Source organism: Orcinus orca, chromosome 10 (genome assembly GCF_937001465.1).
Source record: "Orcinus orca chromosome 10, mOrcOrc1.1, whole genome shotgun sequence".
In the NCBI taxonomy this organism is placed as follows: domain Eukaryota; kingdom Metazoa; phylum Chordata; class Mammalia; order Artiodactyla; family Delphinidae; genus Orcinus; species Orcinus orca.
The window spans coordinates 62,588,071-62,605,062 of NC_064568.1; the positions used below are offsets into that span (position 1 = coordinate 62,588,071).

A 16,992-nucleotide genomic window follows, 5' to 3' on the forward strand; every position below is an offset into this window, starting at 1 on the left:
ATCACTGACATAGATCACTTGTGCATTTGAGCTGCTTAACACTCACAGCCTTGCCGCGTCTTGGTAAGTAGAGGATTTTTATGTCGAAGTGTCTTTTTTATAAGAAAATGCAAACTAAGTTTCATGACGCTCTGCCCACCCTCGTGTCACTGACTGAGACTTCATGCTTTCCTTTCAGCTGGATAAAGTCATCGCAGGCACCATTGATCAGGGCACGGGAGAAGTCCTTTCTGTCTTTCAGGCCGTGTTAAGAGGCCTCATTGATTATGACACGGGGATCCGATTGCTTGAGACCCAGCTCATGATTTCTGGGCTTGTTTCACCAGAATTAAGAACATGCTTTGACCTCAAAGATGCCCAAAATCATGGCCTTATTGATGAGCAAGTTCTTAGCCAACTCCGAGAACTCAGTGAAACGAAGGAGATTATTTCTGCTGTGTCGTCCACCACAGTTCCAGTGCTGGATGCTCTGGCTGAAGGTGTGATCTCAGAACCCATGGCCATCAGAGTTCTTGAGATCCTGCTTTCCACGGGCTCTCTCGTTATTCCAGCCACAGGAGAACAGCTGACGCTGCAGAAGGCTTTCCAGCAGCACCTGGTTTCCTCTGCCTTATTTTCTAAAATCCTGGAACGGCAGAATCTGTGTAAAGATCTTATCGACCCCTCCACCTCTGAGAAGGTGTCTTTAATAGATATCATGCAAAGAAGTATTTTACAGGAAAACACAGGGGTGCGGCTTCTGCCTGTGAGGCCACAAGAAGGAGGCAGGATAACGTTAAAATGTGGGAGAAACTTAAGCATTTTAAGGGCAGCTCATGAAGGCCTCATAGACCGTGAGACCATGTTCAGGTTACTGGGTGCGCAGCTGCTTTCAGGAGGTCTGATCCATTCCAAGTCTGGTCAGAGAATGACTGTAGAAGAAGCCGTGGCAGAGGGGGTGATGGACAGAGACACTGCCAACAGTATCCTCACCTACCAGGTGGAAACAGGCGGAATCATCCAGTGCAACCCCGCCAAGCGTTTAACTGTCGATGAGGCAGTCCAATGTGATCTGATAACGTCCAGCAGTGCCCTTCTGGTCCTCGAGGCTCAGCGAGGCTACGTGGGCCTCATCTGGACTCACTCTGGGGAGATATTCCCTACATCTTCTTCCCTGCAGCAGGAGTTGATTACCAATGAATTGGCGTCTAAGATCCTGAACGGCAGGCAGAAAATCGCTGCTCTTTACATTCCAGAAACATCTCAAGTCATTGGTTTGGACGTTGCCACGCAACTCGGAATCATAGATAATCACACAGCATCGATTTTAAAAAGTATAACGCTGCCCGATAAAATGCCAGATTTGGGAGATTTCGAAGCTTGTGAAAATTCCAGAAGATGGCTCTCTTTTTGTAAATTCCAGCCATCCATGGTCCATGATTACAGGCAAGAAGAAGATGTTTTTGATGGAGAAGAGCCAGTGGCGACTCAGAGCTCAGAACAAACTAAAAAATTATTCCTGTCTTATTTGATGATAAATAGCTATATGGATGCAAACACAGGGCAGAGGCTTTTGCTGTACGATGGAGGCTTGAATGACGCTGTTCAGATGCTCCTGGAAGGCTGTGGTGCAGAAATTGATGAGAACACACCTGTAAAAGAATGTCTTGATGTCATAAGACTCCCTGGCGTATTTCTGAATAATGCTGCAAGTAAAGAAACGAGTGAAAGTACAGCTACACCAGGTAGTTTTGATAAATGTCATTGCAGAGAACCTAAACGTAAAGGAACCTCTGAAAATGCCATAGATGAAGAGTTTCAGGAACTGGGAACTAACGTTACCAGGAGTGAATTTCGCCAGTCAGAAAACGTGGCAGATATACTGGCAACTGATTATAAAGTTAAGGATTCATCCAGCCTGTGTGTTCCTAGTTTGATATCACATTTAACAGAGCCTGGACTTGCTGAAGTTAGCCTGCTCAGACAAGACTCTGAAAACAGACTTGAAAACAGTGAAAATCAAAGCCAAATAGAAACAAAGGGACATGCAGATGAATGTAGTCATTCTAAAAACCTTCAAAACTTTGCAAGTGATTTGATAAGTCCTATAGTAAAATCAAAAACTAGTAGAATCTGTGATTTGAATGAAACAGTGAATGAAGATAATATTAGCAGGGATTCAAGTCTCTTGGACTATTCCCCCAGGCTGAGTGCCTTGTTAAGTCATGATAAACTGAGAACCAGTCAGGGAAGTTTTCATGATGTACACACTGCAGAGAACAATGGAAATAAATGTGAAGCCTTTACATTGCCATTCAGTGACCAAACCATGTTATCGGGTCAAAGAATAAGAGAAAAATTTCAAGACCAGTTTCTGGGAATTGCAGCTATCAACATCAGTTTACAGGGAGAAAACACTGTACAAAAATCTTTCGGTATTGGTTATAGTAATCCTCAGGTACAAGATCAGAATGATGAAAAAATGCTTGCTGCTTCTCATCAGGAACCCGAAGACGAGCAAAGTGAGTCCACGGTGGAAGGGTCCTCCTGTGCCCTGCTCCTGAGGGGTGGTAGTCATCACATCAACATGGCTCACATTCGTACCCCATCATTTGAAGGGGCTGTCAGCGCCAGTGCTGGTGACTATGAAACATCACTGCTGGGTGATCAGCAGAGCGACACAGAAACAGATACAGACAGCGATGCTGACTTTTATGACATGCCCTTGTTTGAAGATGATGACCATGATTCCCTGCCTCTGGAAGGTGATGACCATGGTTGTCTGCAGCCCAAGGACTATGACACGCTGCCAGAGGAAGATGACTGGGCCGCTCCTCCTGGAGAGGTTTTTTATGATGTTTCTAAAGAGGATGAACATTCTTTGGGGACCCAAGGGGGACTGGTTGATAGCTTAGGTGTGAGGGGAGAAGCACAGTCTCTGCAGGATTTTCTCATAGTTGCTGAGAAAGCAGAATTCGATTCTGGTGAAAGAATCCATTTGAATTCACTTGCCTCCTATGAGGTGAATGGACGGTTGATGGAAATCATATCAGAACAGGACAGCACAGATGACCTTGAAGGTGATGAGTCTGACTCATTGACTGACCATGAAATTGTAGGAAGAAAAGAGAGCTTCAGAACTCCATTAAATTCTGAGGACGCTGGCTGTTGGAGAGGGAGAGAAGAGTACGTAACTGGGCAAGAATTTAAATCTGATCCCAATCATTTAGATTCTGTGCAAAATGAAGAAAGTTATGGAGACTCTGAGTGTGACAGTAATGATCAGGACGACGATGATGACGATGGTGGTGGTGATGCCAAAGAAGAAGGAGCAGGAGGTGAGGATGGAAAGCCCATGTGCCAGGACGAGGCTGAGGGTGTGGATGTCCCCATGTGTGTCACCACTGCACCCAAACCGGGAAATAGCCATGCAAGTCAAAGTAGCAATAAAACGATTCTCCCGGATCAAAAGCACCATCATAGTTCTTTGGAAAAACAGCAAAGTGTAAATGTTTTGCAGCCAGAATCAAGTAGTAAAAGTAGCTTGGTTCCTGAAAGAAGTAACCTTCCAGAATATGCAACTGAGGTTGTTCGAAAAAGCAAAGATCTGTTGAATCATGAGATGGTCCTTAAGGATAAATTGCTGTCTGTCATGAAAGACACTGAATCGGAAAACGCTTTAAGCCCTGTTGGTGTTTTTCATAATACTAGTGTCGGTTCAACTTCTGAACTAGCGGATGATCTAAAGAACACAGGGGTTAAGTTGATTCAAGGGCCAGAATCTATGGACTCTGTGAAAGGTGGAAATCCATATTATGAGAATGTGACACTTCAGGGTGACTCATCTTCTGATAAAGACATTTGTTCTGAGCTCAGTTTAATAGTAAAACCTGCGGAGGAAAGCCATTTGTCATCCAGAGCCTCTGTAACTGACCAAGATCCTCAAGGCAATGGAAAAGATCTAATTAAAAGGAGAGCTGACAAAAACAATATACTAATAGAAGATGAAACATTGGTTCATAAAATGTGTGCAGGTAAAGGAGAAGTGCTTATAGAAGGTCCTGTAGAAGATAATAAATGTCTCAGACTTTTGCCCAGTAAAAGTACAAGGGAGAGTCTTGATTTAGTTAATAGTCCATTTCCGTTCCCACACATCACGCACAGTGAAGGACATAATCAGGAAGGAAGCCTTAAAAAAGCAACAGTAGCCCTTAAAGATGAACCAAAGAATCTGCCAACAATAGTTAGCAAAAGTCCCGTTCAATTTGAGAATCATGAAGAAATTTTCGATTCCTCAGTTTCCCAAGTGATCACTGATGACATGACTTCAGACATGACCTTGTCTGAAAGGAATACAAGGATTGAGAAAGATTCAACCACCGATGGACCTGAAAAAGAGCTTGATCTGTTTACTTATTTAAAACACTGTGCTAAAAATGTGAAAGCAAAAGACATACTGAAACCAAATGAAGATACCCCAAGCTGTATTCTAGTAGCTTCCCCTCCCAGGAATGAGCACGTGCAATTAGGAGTTAATAATGTAAAAGAAAAGGCAGCTCTTGCCCAAGAAGACTTACCTCCAAAGGAGATGGTCCAACAGAAGGATCTTCCTACTAAAGAAAGTGTCTCAGAAGGAGGATCAGAAATTCCTGAGTTCACACCAGAAAGAGATGAAAGCACACCTTCAGTCTTCCCTCTTATAGATGCAGAGGGCCTTGGGAAACATACAGATTTTGTGCAGTCAGAACTCTGTGCAGATGGAACAAGAAATAACTCCAGTAACACGTTAAACACTGACTGCTCATCCTTAGAAATTAACAGTGAGAAAGGAGTAATTGAGCAACAGGCACGAAAAGAACCAGCCTCATCTCCAGGAGTCCAGGAAAATGAGGTTCAGATTCCTGAGTTATCTCAGGTCTCCATTGAAGATGTCGAGGACATCTTAAAAGGTAGATTGAAAGAAGGTCATATGAATCCTCAGGAGCTTGGAGAACCTTCAGCCTGTGCAGATACTAACATTTCAATTCAAAACTTAATTAAAAGAGTTAGCTCATCATCATTGGTAAGTGAAGCATCTGGTGTGTCTGGCGACTCTAAAACTAGTGACTATGGTATTTCCCCCATGAATAACTCGCCAGAACTAAAAGCAGAGGGCAGAGAGGATCCGCTCTGTACTGCAAACCTCAAGTCTGAGCTGCTTCTCGATATACTTAAGCAAAATCAGTATAGCCAGAAAATTACGGGAGCATTTGAATTGATGAAAGAATTAACTCAGATGGAGTGTGATCTAGAGAAAAGAGGTGGGACATCTGAAGTTCTTCCTCTGCAACTTGAAAATGTTTTCTGCAAGCTGCTTGCTGAGGGATATTCAGAGAAAGGAGGACAGGGTGGAGAATTGAATCAAAAATCATCTACAGCTTCTGAGATGATGGATGAAAAGCCACACATTCTTGATGATCTTAACAGCAAGAGAGAAAAACCCCATTCCCTTAATTTACAAAATATGAAAGAAAATGGACCAGAAAACTCTCCTGTCTGTGCATCAGCATTGCCAAGAGGCGGGAGGCTGGAGGAGCTATGCGCTGAATCCCCAAACCGTTTGGAATGTATTTCAGGGTCAAAAGACATGGCTTCTGGAGACAGCTTGATGGAACAAGTAAGTATACTTTACATTTTATAAGGAAGTAGCTGCATTTGGGAATAATCCCATACATTTTATTTGCATGAAAATCTGCATAAAGCCTATTGAATTAACATGTCCACATTTGTGTTTAGTTTTCCAATGAGCTACAGCAGTGTTTACAGCACAGATCAAAGATGTGCGAGTATTTGGCTTTGCTTCAAGATATGAGGCCTCCCTTAGGTAACCAGGAGTCTCTGGATAACAATCTAGAAGCTTTGAAGAACCAACTTAAACAGCTAGAGGTAAGAATTGTCTGCTGCCGGTTATGGAGGGTAGTCAGCTGATATTAATTTGGAAACTTAAGAAGAGCATTTTTATATTTTGAATATTAGTTATATTTGTGTTTCTCACTAGGTATATCTGGGATGTGTATTTTTTGCAGACATTTGAATTGGGATTGGCTCCAATTGGTGTGATTTTAAGAAAAGACATGACGCTGGCAGAAGAGTTTTTAAAGTCTCTGCCAGGTGACTTCCCCAGGGGACAGCTCGAGGACCTGAGTGTAAGCCTCCAGAGTCTGCAGACAGCCTTCTCCTCCCTCCATGCCTTGTCTTCGGAAAGAATGAACCACATCATGCTGGATATCGACTCCGAGATGGTAGGTACCAGACCGTCTCACGTTGAGTCAGAACTAGTGTTTGGGAGAAAACTGAGGGTTTGAAAATTTAGTCATAAGATGATAAACTGTTAAGCTCTTAACACAGGATCATTATTTGTAGGAATTTGAAGTTTGGGGACAGACAGAAATAAACATGCAATTTTATTTTCTAGTCTAAACTAGCAGTTTCCCATGAAGAATTTCTGCACAAACTTCAGTTGTTCTCACGTTGGATATCAGAGATGAGCACATCTGTGAAGGATGTGGAGGTCATGATGGTTCAAAATACTGGACACGTAAAGCAAAGCTTGGAGTTTCTCAAGGCAAGTGTCAAAGTCAATAAGACCAAGTACATCAGAAAACTTGTGGATTGAATGTAACAAAGGTTTAGAAAAAATGTGACTTTGCTGAAGCTATGAAGGATTATTTCCTTTTTCTCTAAGAGGTGTTTGTTCACAGTTGACTCAGCTATAAAATAATCACAGCCTTACAGATGTCATTCTGATGAGGTCCCTGCAGACTTTATAAAACTCTTACTACCACTGCATGTTGAGGTTGGTATTTATGTATTTATGTATGTATCAGTCACATAAAGACAATCATTTAAATCAGTCCTGTAGCTGCTTCATAGTATTAATCATTTCTGTCATGCCTTTCTTCCCCAAGTTCTTAATGTGAACAGCATCCCTCATGAATGGCGGGCAGTGACACTCCTGGCCTGCGAGTCAGAAAACTGAAATTCTGGCCTACTGGATTTATGTTTTAAATTCCCATGGTCTCGTGTATGTGCTGGCACAATTACATGGATATTATAAATATTAGCAAGGAATATATTTTTAACATCTTTATTGGAGTATAATTACTTTACATTGTTGTGTTAGTTTCTGCTATATAACAAAGTGAATCAGCTATATGTATACATATATCCCCATATCTCCTCCCTCTTGTGTCTCCCTCCCACCCTCCCTATCCCACCCCACTAGGTGGTCACAAAGCACCGAGCTGATCTCCCTGTGCTATGTGGCTGCTTCCCACTAGCTATCTATTTTACATTTGGTAGTGTGTATATGTCCATGTCACTCTCTCACTTCATCCCAGCTTACCCTTCCCCCTCCCTGTGTCCTCAAGTCCATTCTCTACATCTGCATCTTTATTTCTGTCCTGCCCCTAGGTTCTTCAGAACCATTTTTTTTTTTTAGATTCCATATATATGTGTTAGCATAAGGTATTTGTTTTTGTCTTTCTGACTTACTTCACTCTGTATGATAGACTCTAGGTCCATCCACCTCATTAGAAATAACTCAATTTCATTTCTTTTTATGGCTGAGTAATATTCCATTGTATATATGTGCCACATTTTCTTTATCCATTCAGTATTTTAATGTTGTTTCCCTTCAATGTGCTAAATGTACACAAGTTAGATCTTTACCTTTTGGCGGAGTTACATTTCAAGTAACTCTGCCAGACAAGGTTAATATATTCTGAGAGGGATTATTTTTTAATGTATTAATGACCATAGTATTGAAATAATTTCATCACTACCATTCAGTACGAATGAATGGCTTGACTCAGTGAATTGTGAAAAAATGTCAATAAAAGCTTGAATCCCTGATAGAAGAAGCATATTTATAATAAATGTTATTGTTAATAGAAACTTTCTATTGTGGCTTAACTCGCTGTTGGTAACTCATACTACTTTTTTCACAGAATGTGTTAAAAGACCTCGGACACACCAAAACTCAGCTGGAGACCACTGCCTTTGACGTGCAGTTCTTCATCTCTGAACATGCACAAGATCTGTCTCCCACCCAAAGCAGACAACTGCTGAGGCTCTTAAATACAACTCAGAAGGGTTTCCTTGACGTGCAGGAATCAGTAACTACCCAGGTGGAACTTTTAGAGGCTCAGTTACAGCTAGAACAAGATCTCGATCGTCAGAAGGTCCGCCTCTCTTTGCGGAGTGGGAATTCTTGGTATTTAGGTCTTCAGTGTGAAACCTGTAATGTAAACCCCAGGGGTTGTGGATAAGAGAAGACAGGAGAGATTTTCTGGACTGGCAATGAGTGAACAGCGTATAATATAGCGATCCTACAATATATAAAAGTACTGTGTGCCATAAGAAGGCTATAATTAGTTGCTTTTAATTTTCATGACCTCCCTCAAACTACTGTTTTCAGAGGAGAGTTTTGATTTTTTTTCTAGGAGGAGGAAATGTAGATGCATTGAGAAATTTCTGGGGATAAATCGATGAACATGTGGATAGAGAAGGTTAAGGGTACCTTTTCCCTTTGGGAGGTGGGTGGGCATGGCAGGGTAGGGCCAGGCTCTGGAGCCAGGCTGCCTGAGTTTACACCCCATTTATACCATTCACTTGCTGTGGGACCCAGGGCAAGTCACTGAACCAGTTTTCTCATTGGGAAATTGGAAATCGTAGCAGTGCTTGCCCGGTAGTATTGTGGGCACCGATGAAAGAAAGAATTTAAAACCCTCAGGACCTTGCCTGGCATGTGTCAGGCTCCTAGTCAACATGGTCTATGGCTATAGAATAAATAACTAGTATGTATATAAAAGGAAAACAAAAGATGCAAGTAATGGCTGAATTAATCTCTTAGGGTGATTTAACGAATTATATTGAGGTGGTCCATCCAATAGCAATAATGAGCAGAGGTGGGGATGGAATTAGCCACAGTGATTAAGGAGAGATATTGCGTGCAAGGCTCCTTTGATCACTTCTGGAAGCACAAGCATGGTCTCCAGCACGGTAACCTGTTTACACGTATCAAATATTTTAACAGACAAATCACGACTAACTTCTGTTTTGATATCATTTTGCAGAATTAATTGTGTGTGTCGCAGGTTTCAAGAGCTTCAGAAAGTGGGATGTTTCTTCCTGTCAGTCGGAAGCTCCATCTCTTACACATATGCGTGACCAGTGTTCTGTTGAGCTGTCATCCAAACGGGATCTCCTTCCTTGTACATGAGACATGCTCTCACTTTCTGTGTACCTTGCTCAGTGTGTACCCCACTGCTATCATGTTTACAGCATACTTAGGAGAGCTTACATAGAGGAAACTTGCAAAATGTGTTCTCGTAAAGAGCTATGACAGTAGTGAGTTGGTGGCCACATTCACGAGGCTTTGCTTTTGCTCCCTTCAGATGGTGGAGGAGCGTCAACAGGAGTACAGAGAGAAACTCCAGGGCATCTGTGACCTCCTCACCCAAACTGAGAACCGCCTCATTGGTCATCAGGAAGCCTTCATGATTGGAGATGGCACGGCTGAGTTAAAGAAGTACCAGTCCAAGCAGGAGGTAGAATCTAGCTTTGCATTAGTGGGTTGAGTTGATGTTAAGACTGATTACAAGTATTTGGAAAGCAGTTCAGGTTATTGGAAAGTAGTCATCATTTTAGCTTTTCGGAGGCAAGGTGCACCCAAGACGCCCCAGACCTGAGCTTGAAACTTTATACTAAGAGTCATACGTCCAGCTCCAACAAGCCAGGTAATTTTCCTGGCTTTTTTTTTTTTTAGTGAGACATCGAGTGGAGGCGATATAAAGGAGATTTGATAGTGGAAATACCTTGTGTGATGAGTTAGAATTTGGATCTGTTGAAGCCCAACTCACTTGCAAATCAGGAGACATAGCCATGAGTTTGGGTTCTTTTTCTCTCTTAGCCCCATCCTATTCCTTTCATTGTTCTCTGGAATTTGTTTTTTTTCACTGAAGGAACAAACAATAATGACAGATAAAGTTTTATTTTGGTGTCAGGAGAAAGAACATTCTCATTGTAACGAGATCATCCAGTCCCAGACTCTACACATTGTCAGCTTTGTACCTTAATCTCTCTGGGCCTCACTGCCTTTGCTCAAACTTCCACTGCCGTGTTATTGTCAGACTCAAATAGATATTTTATGTAAAGTGACCAGCACAGTTAATGTCATATAGTAGTGGCTCAGTAAAGAGTGTCTCTTTCTTTATTAAAAAATATTTATTTATTTTAAAGTATAGTTGATTTACAATATTATATTAGTTTCAGATATACAACACAGTGATTCAACATTTAATATTGGGTTGGCCGAAAAGTTCGTTCGGGTTTTCCTGTAACATCTTACGGAAAGACCAGAACGAACTTTTTGGCCAACGCAATAGATGATACACCATTTAAAATTATTCTAACATATTGGCTTCATTCTCTGTGCTGTACAATATATCCTTGTATTTTTTTGTATTCTATACATACCATTCATGGATTAGAAGAATTGATATTGTTAAAATGTGCATACCACTCAAAGAAATCTACAGATTCATTGTGATCCCTAGCAAAATACCCATGACATGTTTCACAGAACTAGAACAAATAATCCTAAAATTTATATGGAACCACAAAAGACCCCAAATAGCCAAAGCAACTTTGAGAAAGAACAAAGCTAGAGTTATCATACTCCTGGATTTCAAACCATCCTACAATGCTATAGTAATAAAACAGTATGGTACTGGCACAAAAACAGACACAGAGATCAATGGAACAGGATAAATAGCCCAGAGATAAACTCACACAGCTATGGTCACTTAATCTACAGCACAGGAGGCAAAAATATGCAATGGGGAAAAGACAGTCTCTTCACTAAGGGGTGCTTGGAAAACTGGACAGTATCTCTTTCAATTCAAATACTTCCTAGAAAAATTTGGGGAGGCGTAAAATAAAACTATGGAGAAAAACAATATGAAGAGTTAAACATAGTACTCTATAGAGAATGAAAGTGTAAAGGAAGAAAAATTACATAAAGAACTCTAGACGAAGGAAAGCTGTAACTGTTGAGGAGAGATCTTACTCTGAGCTTCCTAGCAGCTAGGGCAAAGAAGCAAACATTTTATTTTATAGAGCTCTGGTATTTAGAAGAAGTCATCATCTTAGTATAGAAATTACATTAGGAATAATTTAGCTCATAACTTTGAGAACTATTTGTTTTTATCCTGAGCAGCAGATATATGTTAAAATTAAATGTTTAAAAACAGAACATATAATATTACCACGTATTTAAAAGCTTTTATAAATCTACTCACATAATGTAAAAAAATCTGGTATGTGCAAATATGTATAGATTACATTTGTAAATACTTAATTGTTTTCAGTGTTTTACAAACCACATCCATTTGTTAAACTTGCAAATCTCATACCTTTCTTTAATGTTCTCTGAGGTTTCAAATTATATTAAATATTGTGATTTAAATAAACAACTCAAATTAACAGAGTATTGAATATGCTTTAACAACCTGTATGTGCTAGATTCTTCTCTGCCCCCCCCACCCTGTTTTAGAATTACAATTGTGGAAGAATTAAATAGGTAGTAATTTACTAAGATTTTATTTTTCTTTTGTGTTATAAGGAATTACAGAAAGATATGCAAGGAAGTGCACAGGCATTGGCAGAAATAGTGAAAAACACAGAGAACTTCTTAAAAGAGAGTGGTGAAAAACTGTCACGAGAGGATAAGGCTCTGATTGAACAGAAACTTAATGAAGCTAAGATAAAGTGTGAACAGCTTAATTTAAAGGCGGAACAGTCGAAAAAAGAGCTGGATAAAGTTGTGACGACAGCAATCAAGGAAGAAACGGAAAAGGTCCTTATTCAAATATGTGGTACCCTGTTCTTACGGCTTTGTTGAAAATGATGAGTGTAACAGCGCCTTGATTTATTATGTGGTATCAGGTGGTCGTAAGTGATGATGAGCACCAGAGACTAGAATTCTGGGTTTTCATGTAGGCAATTGACCAAATACTACAAAGTTCGAAGAATTGGCTTTGTTGAACTTTAAAAAAAAAATTTTATTGAGGTATAGTTGATGTGCAATATTATATGTGTCAGGTGCACAACATAGTGATTCATAATTCTTAAAGGTTATACTCCATTTAGAGTTATTATAAAATATTGGCTATCTTCCCTGGGTTGTACAGTATATCTTAGTAGCTTATTTATTTTAGACATAATAGTTTGTAGGCTTTGTTAAACTTTTAAAAACAATTTAAGTGGGATTGTCAGGCTTTCTACTTGTGAAATGTGTGAGGTCCATTAAGTACAGTTAAAACTTTGGAATGTGTTTTTAAGAACAGTGGAAACTTCAGGGTAACTGCCTGTCGCTGTAAGGCTTAATTTCAGTGTGTTCAGTTTTCATTGTGGGTCTGGTTTAATTTCCCTGCTCTGATTTTCAATGATCTAAGTATTTGCTTTTGGAAAGTCTTAACACTCTTGCCTCGGCCCACATTCAAGGTTATCTATTGTGACCTTTCCTGGCCAGGTTGCAGCTGTAAAGCAGCTGGAAGAGAGCAAAACCAAAATCGAAAACCTTTTGGACTGGTTGGCAAATGTTGACAGAGACTCAGGAAGGGCAGGGATGGAACAGAGACAGGTCATTGAACAGAACGGGACTCATATTCAAGAGGGTGACGGCAAGTCGGTGATGGGAGAAGAGGATGAAGTTAATGGTAACCTGTTGGATATGGATGTTGATGGGCATGTAGCGACCACCCAGGAGAACCTGAACCAGCAGTACCAGAAGATGAAGGTGAGTGGTTTTAAACAGATGATCTTGTTAAAGTCTATTTTCAGGTCTGTAAAGACAGGAAGCACTTAGCACGTGAGTTATCTTTTCAAACCTCAGGGACCCTTGAGAGTAAAGTCCTTGTTTTAGGGTCATCAGTATGTCCATGTAAGTTATCGTGAGAATTCTAAGCAAGTGAAAAACAGTGGGAAATACATCATTGGATGTGGTGTTCTTCTCCGTGAAGCAGAGTTGTAAGGAATTAATAGAAATAACAATAGCTAATGTTCGTAAAGCAGTGACAGTGGACCAGGCACTCTTCAGAGCTCTTCCCATCGTGACTCATCACTGTGTTCATTTAGTTCTCCCCACCACTCTGTCAAATGAGAATATCATTACTATGGTGATGAAATTATTATTATTAATGTTATTCTCATTTTACAGATGAGGAAGCTGTAACTTACAGAATGAGGTGTCTTGCCTGAGGTTACACTTCTAGTAAGGGATGGAGTTGGGATTTTAAACTAGGCTGTGAGCTCAGTCCCTCTGCTAAATTCCAGCCCGGGCTTGCTGTGCCCTCCTGAGTTTACTCAAGCTCTCTCCAGACTTCAGGTCATCTTTTTGGTGAAGGCTGTGGCTGAGAAGAGGAGTGAAAATTCACTGCATGAAAAATCTAGGGCTAACATTAATGCTGCTACAGGAGCCAAGGGAACATTTGAAAGCCATTTTTAAAGAGTCGCATAGTTGATCATTTTATTTCAGTGTGTGGCTTTTGATGGGCAGATGCCTGGGCCTCGGGAACATTTGCAATTCTGTTGTTTGCCTCCGAGTCTTTGTCTGGAGTCTTGGGAATAGAATGCCCTCTGTGAAGCTCTTCTAGTACAGGCAGTAGAAAGGAAACCAGAAGAGCTGGGATATTCATTACATCACAATTTCAAGGGGCTATTCCAGAACCTGACTGTAATTGTGTCTTAAAATGAAAAATCTAATGAATTCCTAAAGGAACCTGTGGGTCAGGTACAAAGGAGTCAGGAAAGGTTAGTAACTTGACCAAAGGAGTGAAAAATACCAGGGTGGACCCAGACATACAGGTGCCTTACCGGAAACACTTGTTTTTAGCCACAGCATGAAGTTTGCTTTCTGAACTTTTCACTGCTATGAGTATGAGAATCTGAAAGTGCTTCACAAATTCCTGCTCTCCTGGCAAAGTGGAGAGATGGCCCAGAGGCTCGGGAGACACGAGGGCTCTCGTACTAACTCTCTGCGCTACGTGTCCTGGGCCCAGCCTGTCTCCCCTCATCTGTAAAAGGAAGGGATGGGTCAGGTGACTTTATAGGTATTATATACATCTGTCTGACCACGGAGATGGTGTATGAATATAATTCAGATACCGAAGAGAGAGAAAAGCCTGCGGGAGAAAAGTTATTTAGACAAAAGTATTTGTCCTGTGCCCACTGTGTGTCAGGTGCTGTCACAGACAAGGGGACAAGGATTGATGAGTCTGTTCTCAGCTGGCGGCTGGGATCAGACTTCGCGGGAACAGCTGTCCCACAGCAGTGCTTCTTGGCCCTTTTCACTTGATGGCATAGAATGATATTTTCTCAGCCCCTGAGTGCTCTGTTCTAGGTAGTGAGCAAAGTAAATTCCCTGTCTTGGTGCTTGCCTGCTGGGGGGTGACGATAATAGGGCAGGCAGTAAACATCCAAATTCTGTGGGATGCCGGAAGGTGGTAACTTTTTGCCAAGTTAGGTACGGGCGGGCAGATGGGGTGGGACCACCTTTCAGGGTTAATAGCCTCGTCCAAGTAGGTCCACACGGGGGGATGAGATTCCTGCAAAGACTCAAAGGAGGTAGGGGTTGCAGGCAGGTGTCTGAGGGGAGAGCTGGAACCAGACAAGAGAACAGCTGGAGAAAGAGGTCCAGATGTGCCCGCGGGTGGGGGTGGGGTAGAGGTGGGAGGCCGAGTGTGTGGTGTGGGGAAGGGGGAGGGCCAGGTCGGAGAGGGAGCTCGGAGGTGATGGGATCAGGCTGTATGGCTCCACGTCAGACATTACAAGAAATGTGGAAAATGGCCCAAAAGGATTACTATGCTTTTTTTTTTTTAATTGAAGTATAGTTGATTTACAATGTTGTATTAACTTCTGTACAGCAAAGTAGTTCAGTTATACATATGTATGCATTCTTTTCTATATTCTTTTCCATTATGCTGTTTACCACATTTTAATGGCATATTGGGGTGGATGGAAGAAGCTGGTTATGGCTGGAGAAGAAGGGACTCTAGCCGCTGAGGCCCACACGGCTGAGGGCTGAGGGCGGGTAGCTGTGCACACCTGTGACCTTTCTGCCCCACACCTGTGACCTGCCAGATGCTCTGCTCTTGCCTCCAGGGTGGACTTTGATCCCTGACATGTGCCAGGCTCAACAGGCAGCATTCTCTGTGTGCGGTTTCCTGTGCTCCTTTCAGCAAACCTGTGATGTGTAGGGTTATTGTCCCTTTTTCCACATGCAGGAAACTGCGACCCAGTCAGCTGAGTAGCTCCAAGATGCTCCTTTATTATATGTGTTCCTTTAACTTCCTTTGGGCTTCTCCGAATGTATGTTGTTCTTGCTTACTGATGATCGTAGTGTTTTTATAGGTTTCAAATGATAGATTCTTTTTTTCCTATTAAATATCTTTTCAGGATCATTTCCTAAGAAAAAATACTGTACTTCCTTGATCAATAATTAGGTAAAGACATTGACAATCCCTTCAGGGGGCTCGTAGGGAAGGGATGAGTAAAATGAGAGCAGATTGTAGATGCTTGTTTTAAGGCTGGAACAGAAATTTGTTCCATTTTTTCCAACCTTCTCAAAAACAGTACTTTCCAGAGAAGATTGGAAATTTTAAAATTAGATTTTAAAATTAGCTGCTCACAAAGCAGCTTTTGCTTTTAGGAAGTTCACCATTAAGAGGGAAACAGCGGGCACCCTAGACAGTTTGATGGGAAGCAGGCCTGCGAGTCCTGGGTCTGTGGGTCCTGCATCCACATGATGCCTGATCTGCTCTCCCGCAGGCCCAGCATGCGGAGCTCGCGGCCCAGCACCAGGCTGTCCTTGTGGCCACCCAGGCGGCCCAGGCCTTGCTGGAGAAGCAGGGCCACCACCTCTGCCCGGAAGAAAAGGAGAAGCTGCAGAGGAACGTCAAGGAGCTGAAGGCGCATTATGAAAGCGCGCTGGCCGAATCGGAGAAGAGGATGCGGCTGACCCACTCCCTGCAGGAGGAGCTGGAGAAGTTCGACGCTGACTACGGCGAGTTTGAGCAGTGGCTGCAGCAGTCAGAACAAGAGCTGGAGAACCTGGAAGCAGGTGCCGACGACCTCAGTGGTCTGACGGCCAAACTGAAGAGGCAGAAGAGCTTCTCGGAAGATGTCATTTCGCACAAAGGAGACTTGAGGTACATCACGATCTCTGGGAACAGAGTGTTGGAAGCAGCCAAGTCTTGCAGCAGGAGAGAGGGAGGCGGCCGGGCTGAGCAGGGCCACCTGGATACCTCTGCCACCCACAGGGAAGTCCAGGGCAGGCTAGACCGTGCCACTGACCGCTTCAGGTCCCTCTACATGAAGGTAATTTCATTTTTTTTAAATTGAAGTACAGTCCATTTACAATGTTGTGTTAATTTCTGCTGTACAGCAGAGTGTTTCAGTTATACATATATATTCTTTTTCATATTCTTTTCATTAAGGTTTATCTCAGGATATTGACTATAGTTCCCTGTGCTATACAGTAGGACCTTGTTGTTTATCCATCCTTATATAATAGTTTGCATCTGCTCATCCCAGACTCTGAATCCTTCTCTACCCACCCCACTCCACCTTGGCAACCACAGGTCTGTTCTCTATGTCTGTGAGTCTGTTTCTATTTCCTAGATAACTTCATTAGTGTCATATTTTAGATTCCATATATAAGTGATATCATATGGTATTTGTCTTTCTCTTTCTGACTTACTTTACTTACTGTGATAATCTCTAGGTCCATCCATGTTGCTGCAAATGATATTACTTTGTTCATTATTATGCCAAAGCAATATTCCATTGTATATATGTACCACATCTTCTTTATCCATTCATCTGTCGGTGGACATTTAGTTTGCTTCCAAGTCTTGGCTATTGTAAACAGTTCTGCTGTGAACACAGGGGTGCACGTATCTTTTTGAATTA

The 16,992-nt window shown here is 41.8% G+C and overlaps 1 protein-coding gene across 5 annotated transcripts in view; it reads left to right on the forward strand.

Moving 5' to 3' along the window:
• Positions 1-16,992, forward strand: part of DST (dystonin) — a 494,628-nt gene that overhangs the window by 348,989 nt on the left and 128,647 nt on the right. For 3 of the 5 annotated variants that reach the window (XM_033424298.2, XM_033424315.2, XM_033424316.2), the window contains 9 exons: positions 179-5,635; positions 5,755-5,904; positions 6,045-6,260; positions 6,434-6,583; positions 7,968-8,201; positions 9,417-9,569; positions 11,645-11,878; positions 12,554-12,820; positions 15,850-16,398. In XM_033424298.2, the coding sequence (XP_033280189.2) occupies positions 179-5,635; positions 5,755-5,904; positions 6,045-6,260; positions 6,434-6,583; positions 7,968-8,201; positions 9,417-9,569; positions 11,645-11,878; positions 12,554-12,820; positions 15,850-16,398 (7,410 nt within the window). The remainder of the gene's footprint in view (positions 1-178; positions 5,636-5,754; positions 5,905-6,044; positions 6,261-6,433; positions 6,584-7,967; positions 8,202-9,416; positions 9,570-11,644; positions 11,879-12,553; positions 12,821-15,849; positions 16,399-16,992) is intronic. The other 2 variants (XM_012532210.3, XM_004267779.3) reach the window with 1 other exon arrangement.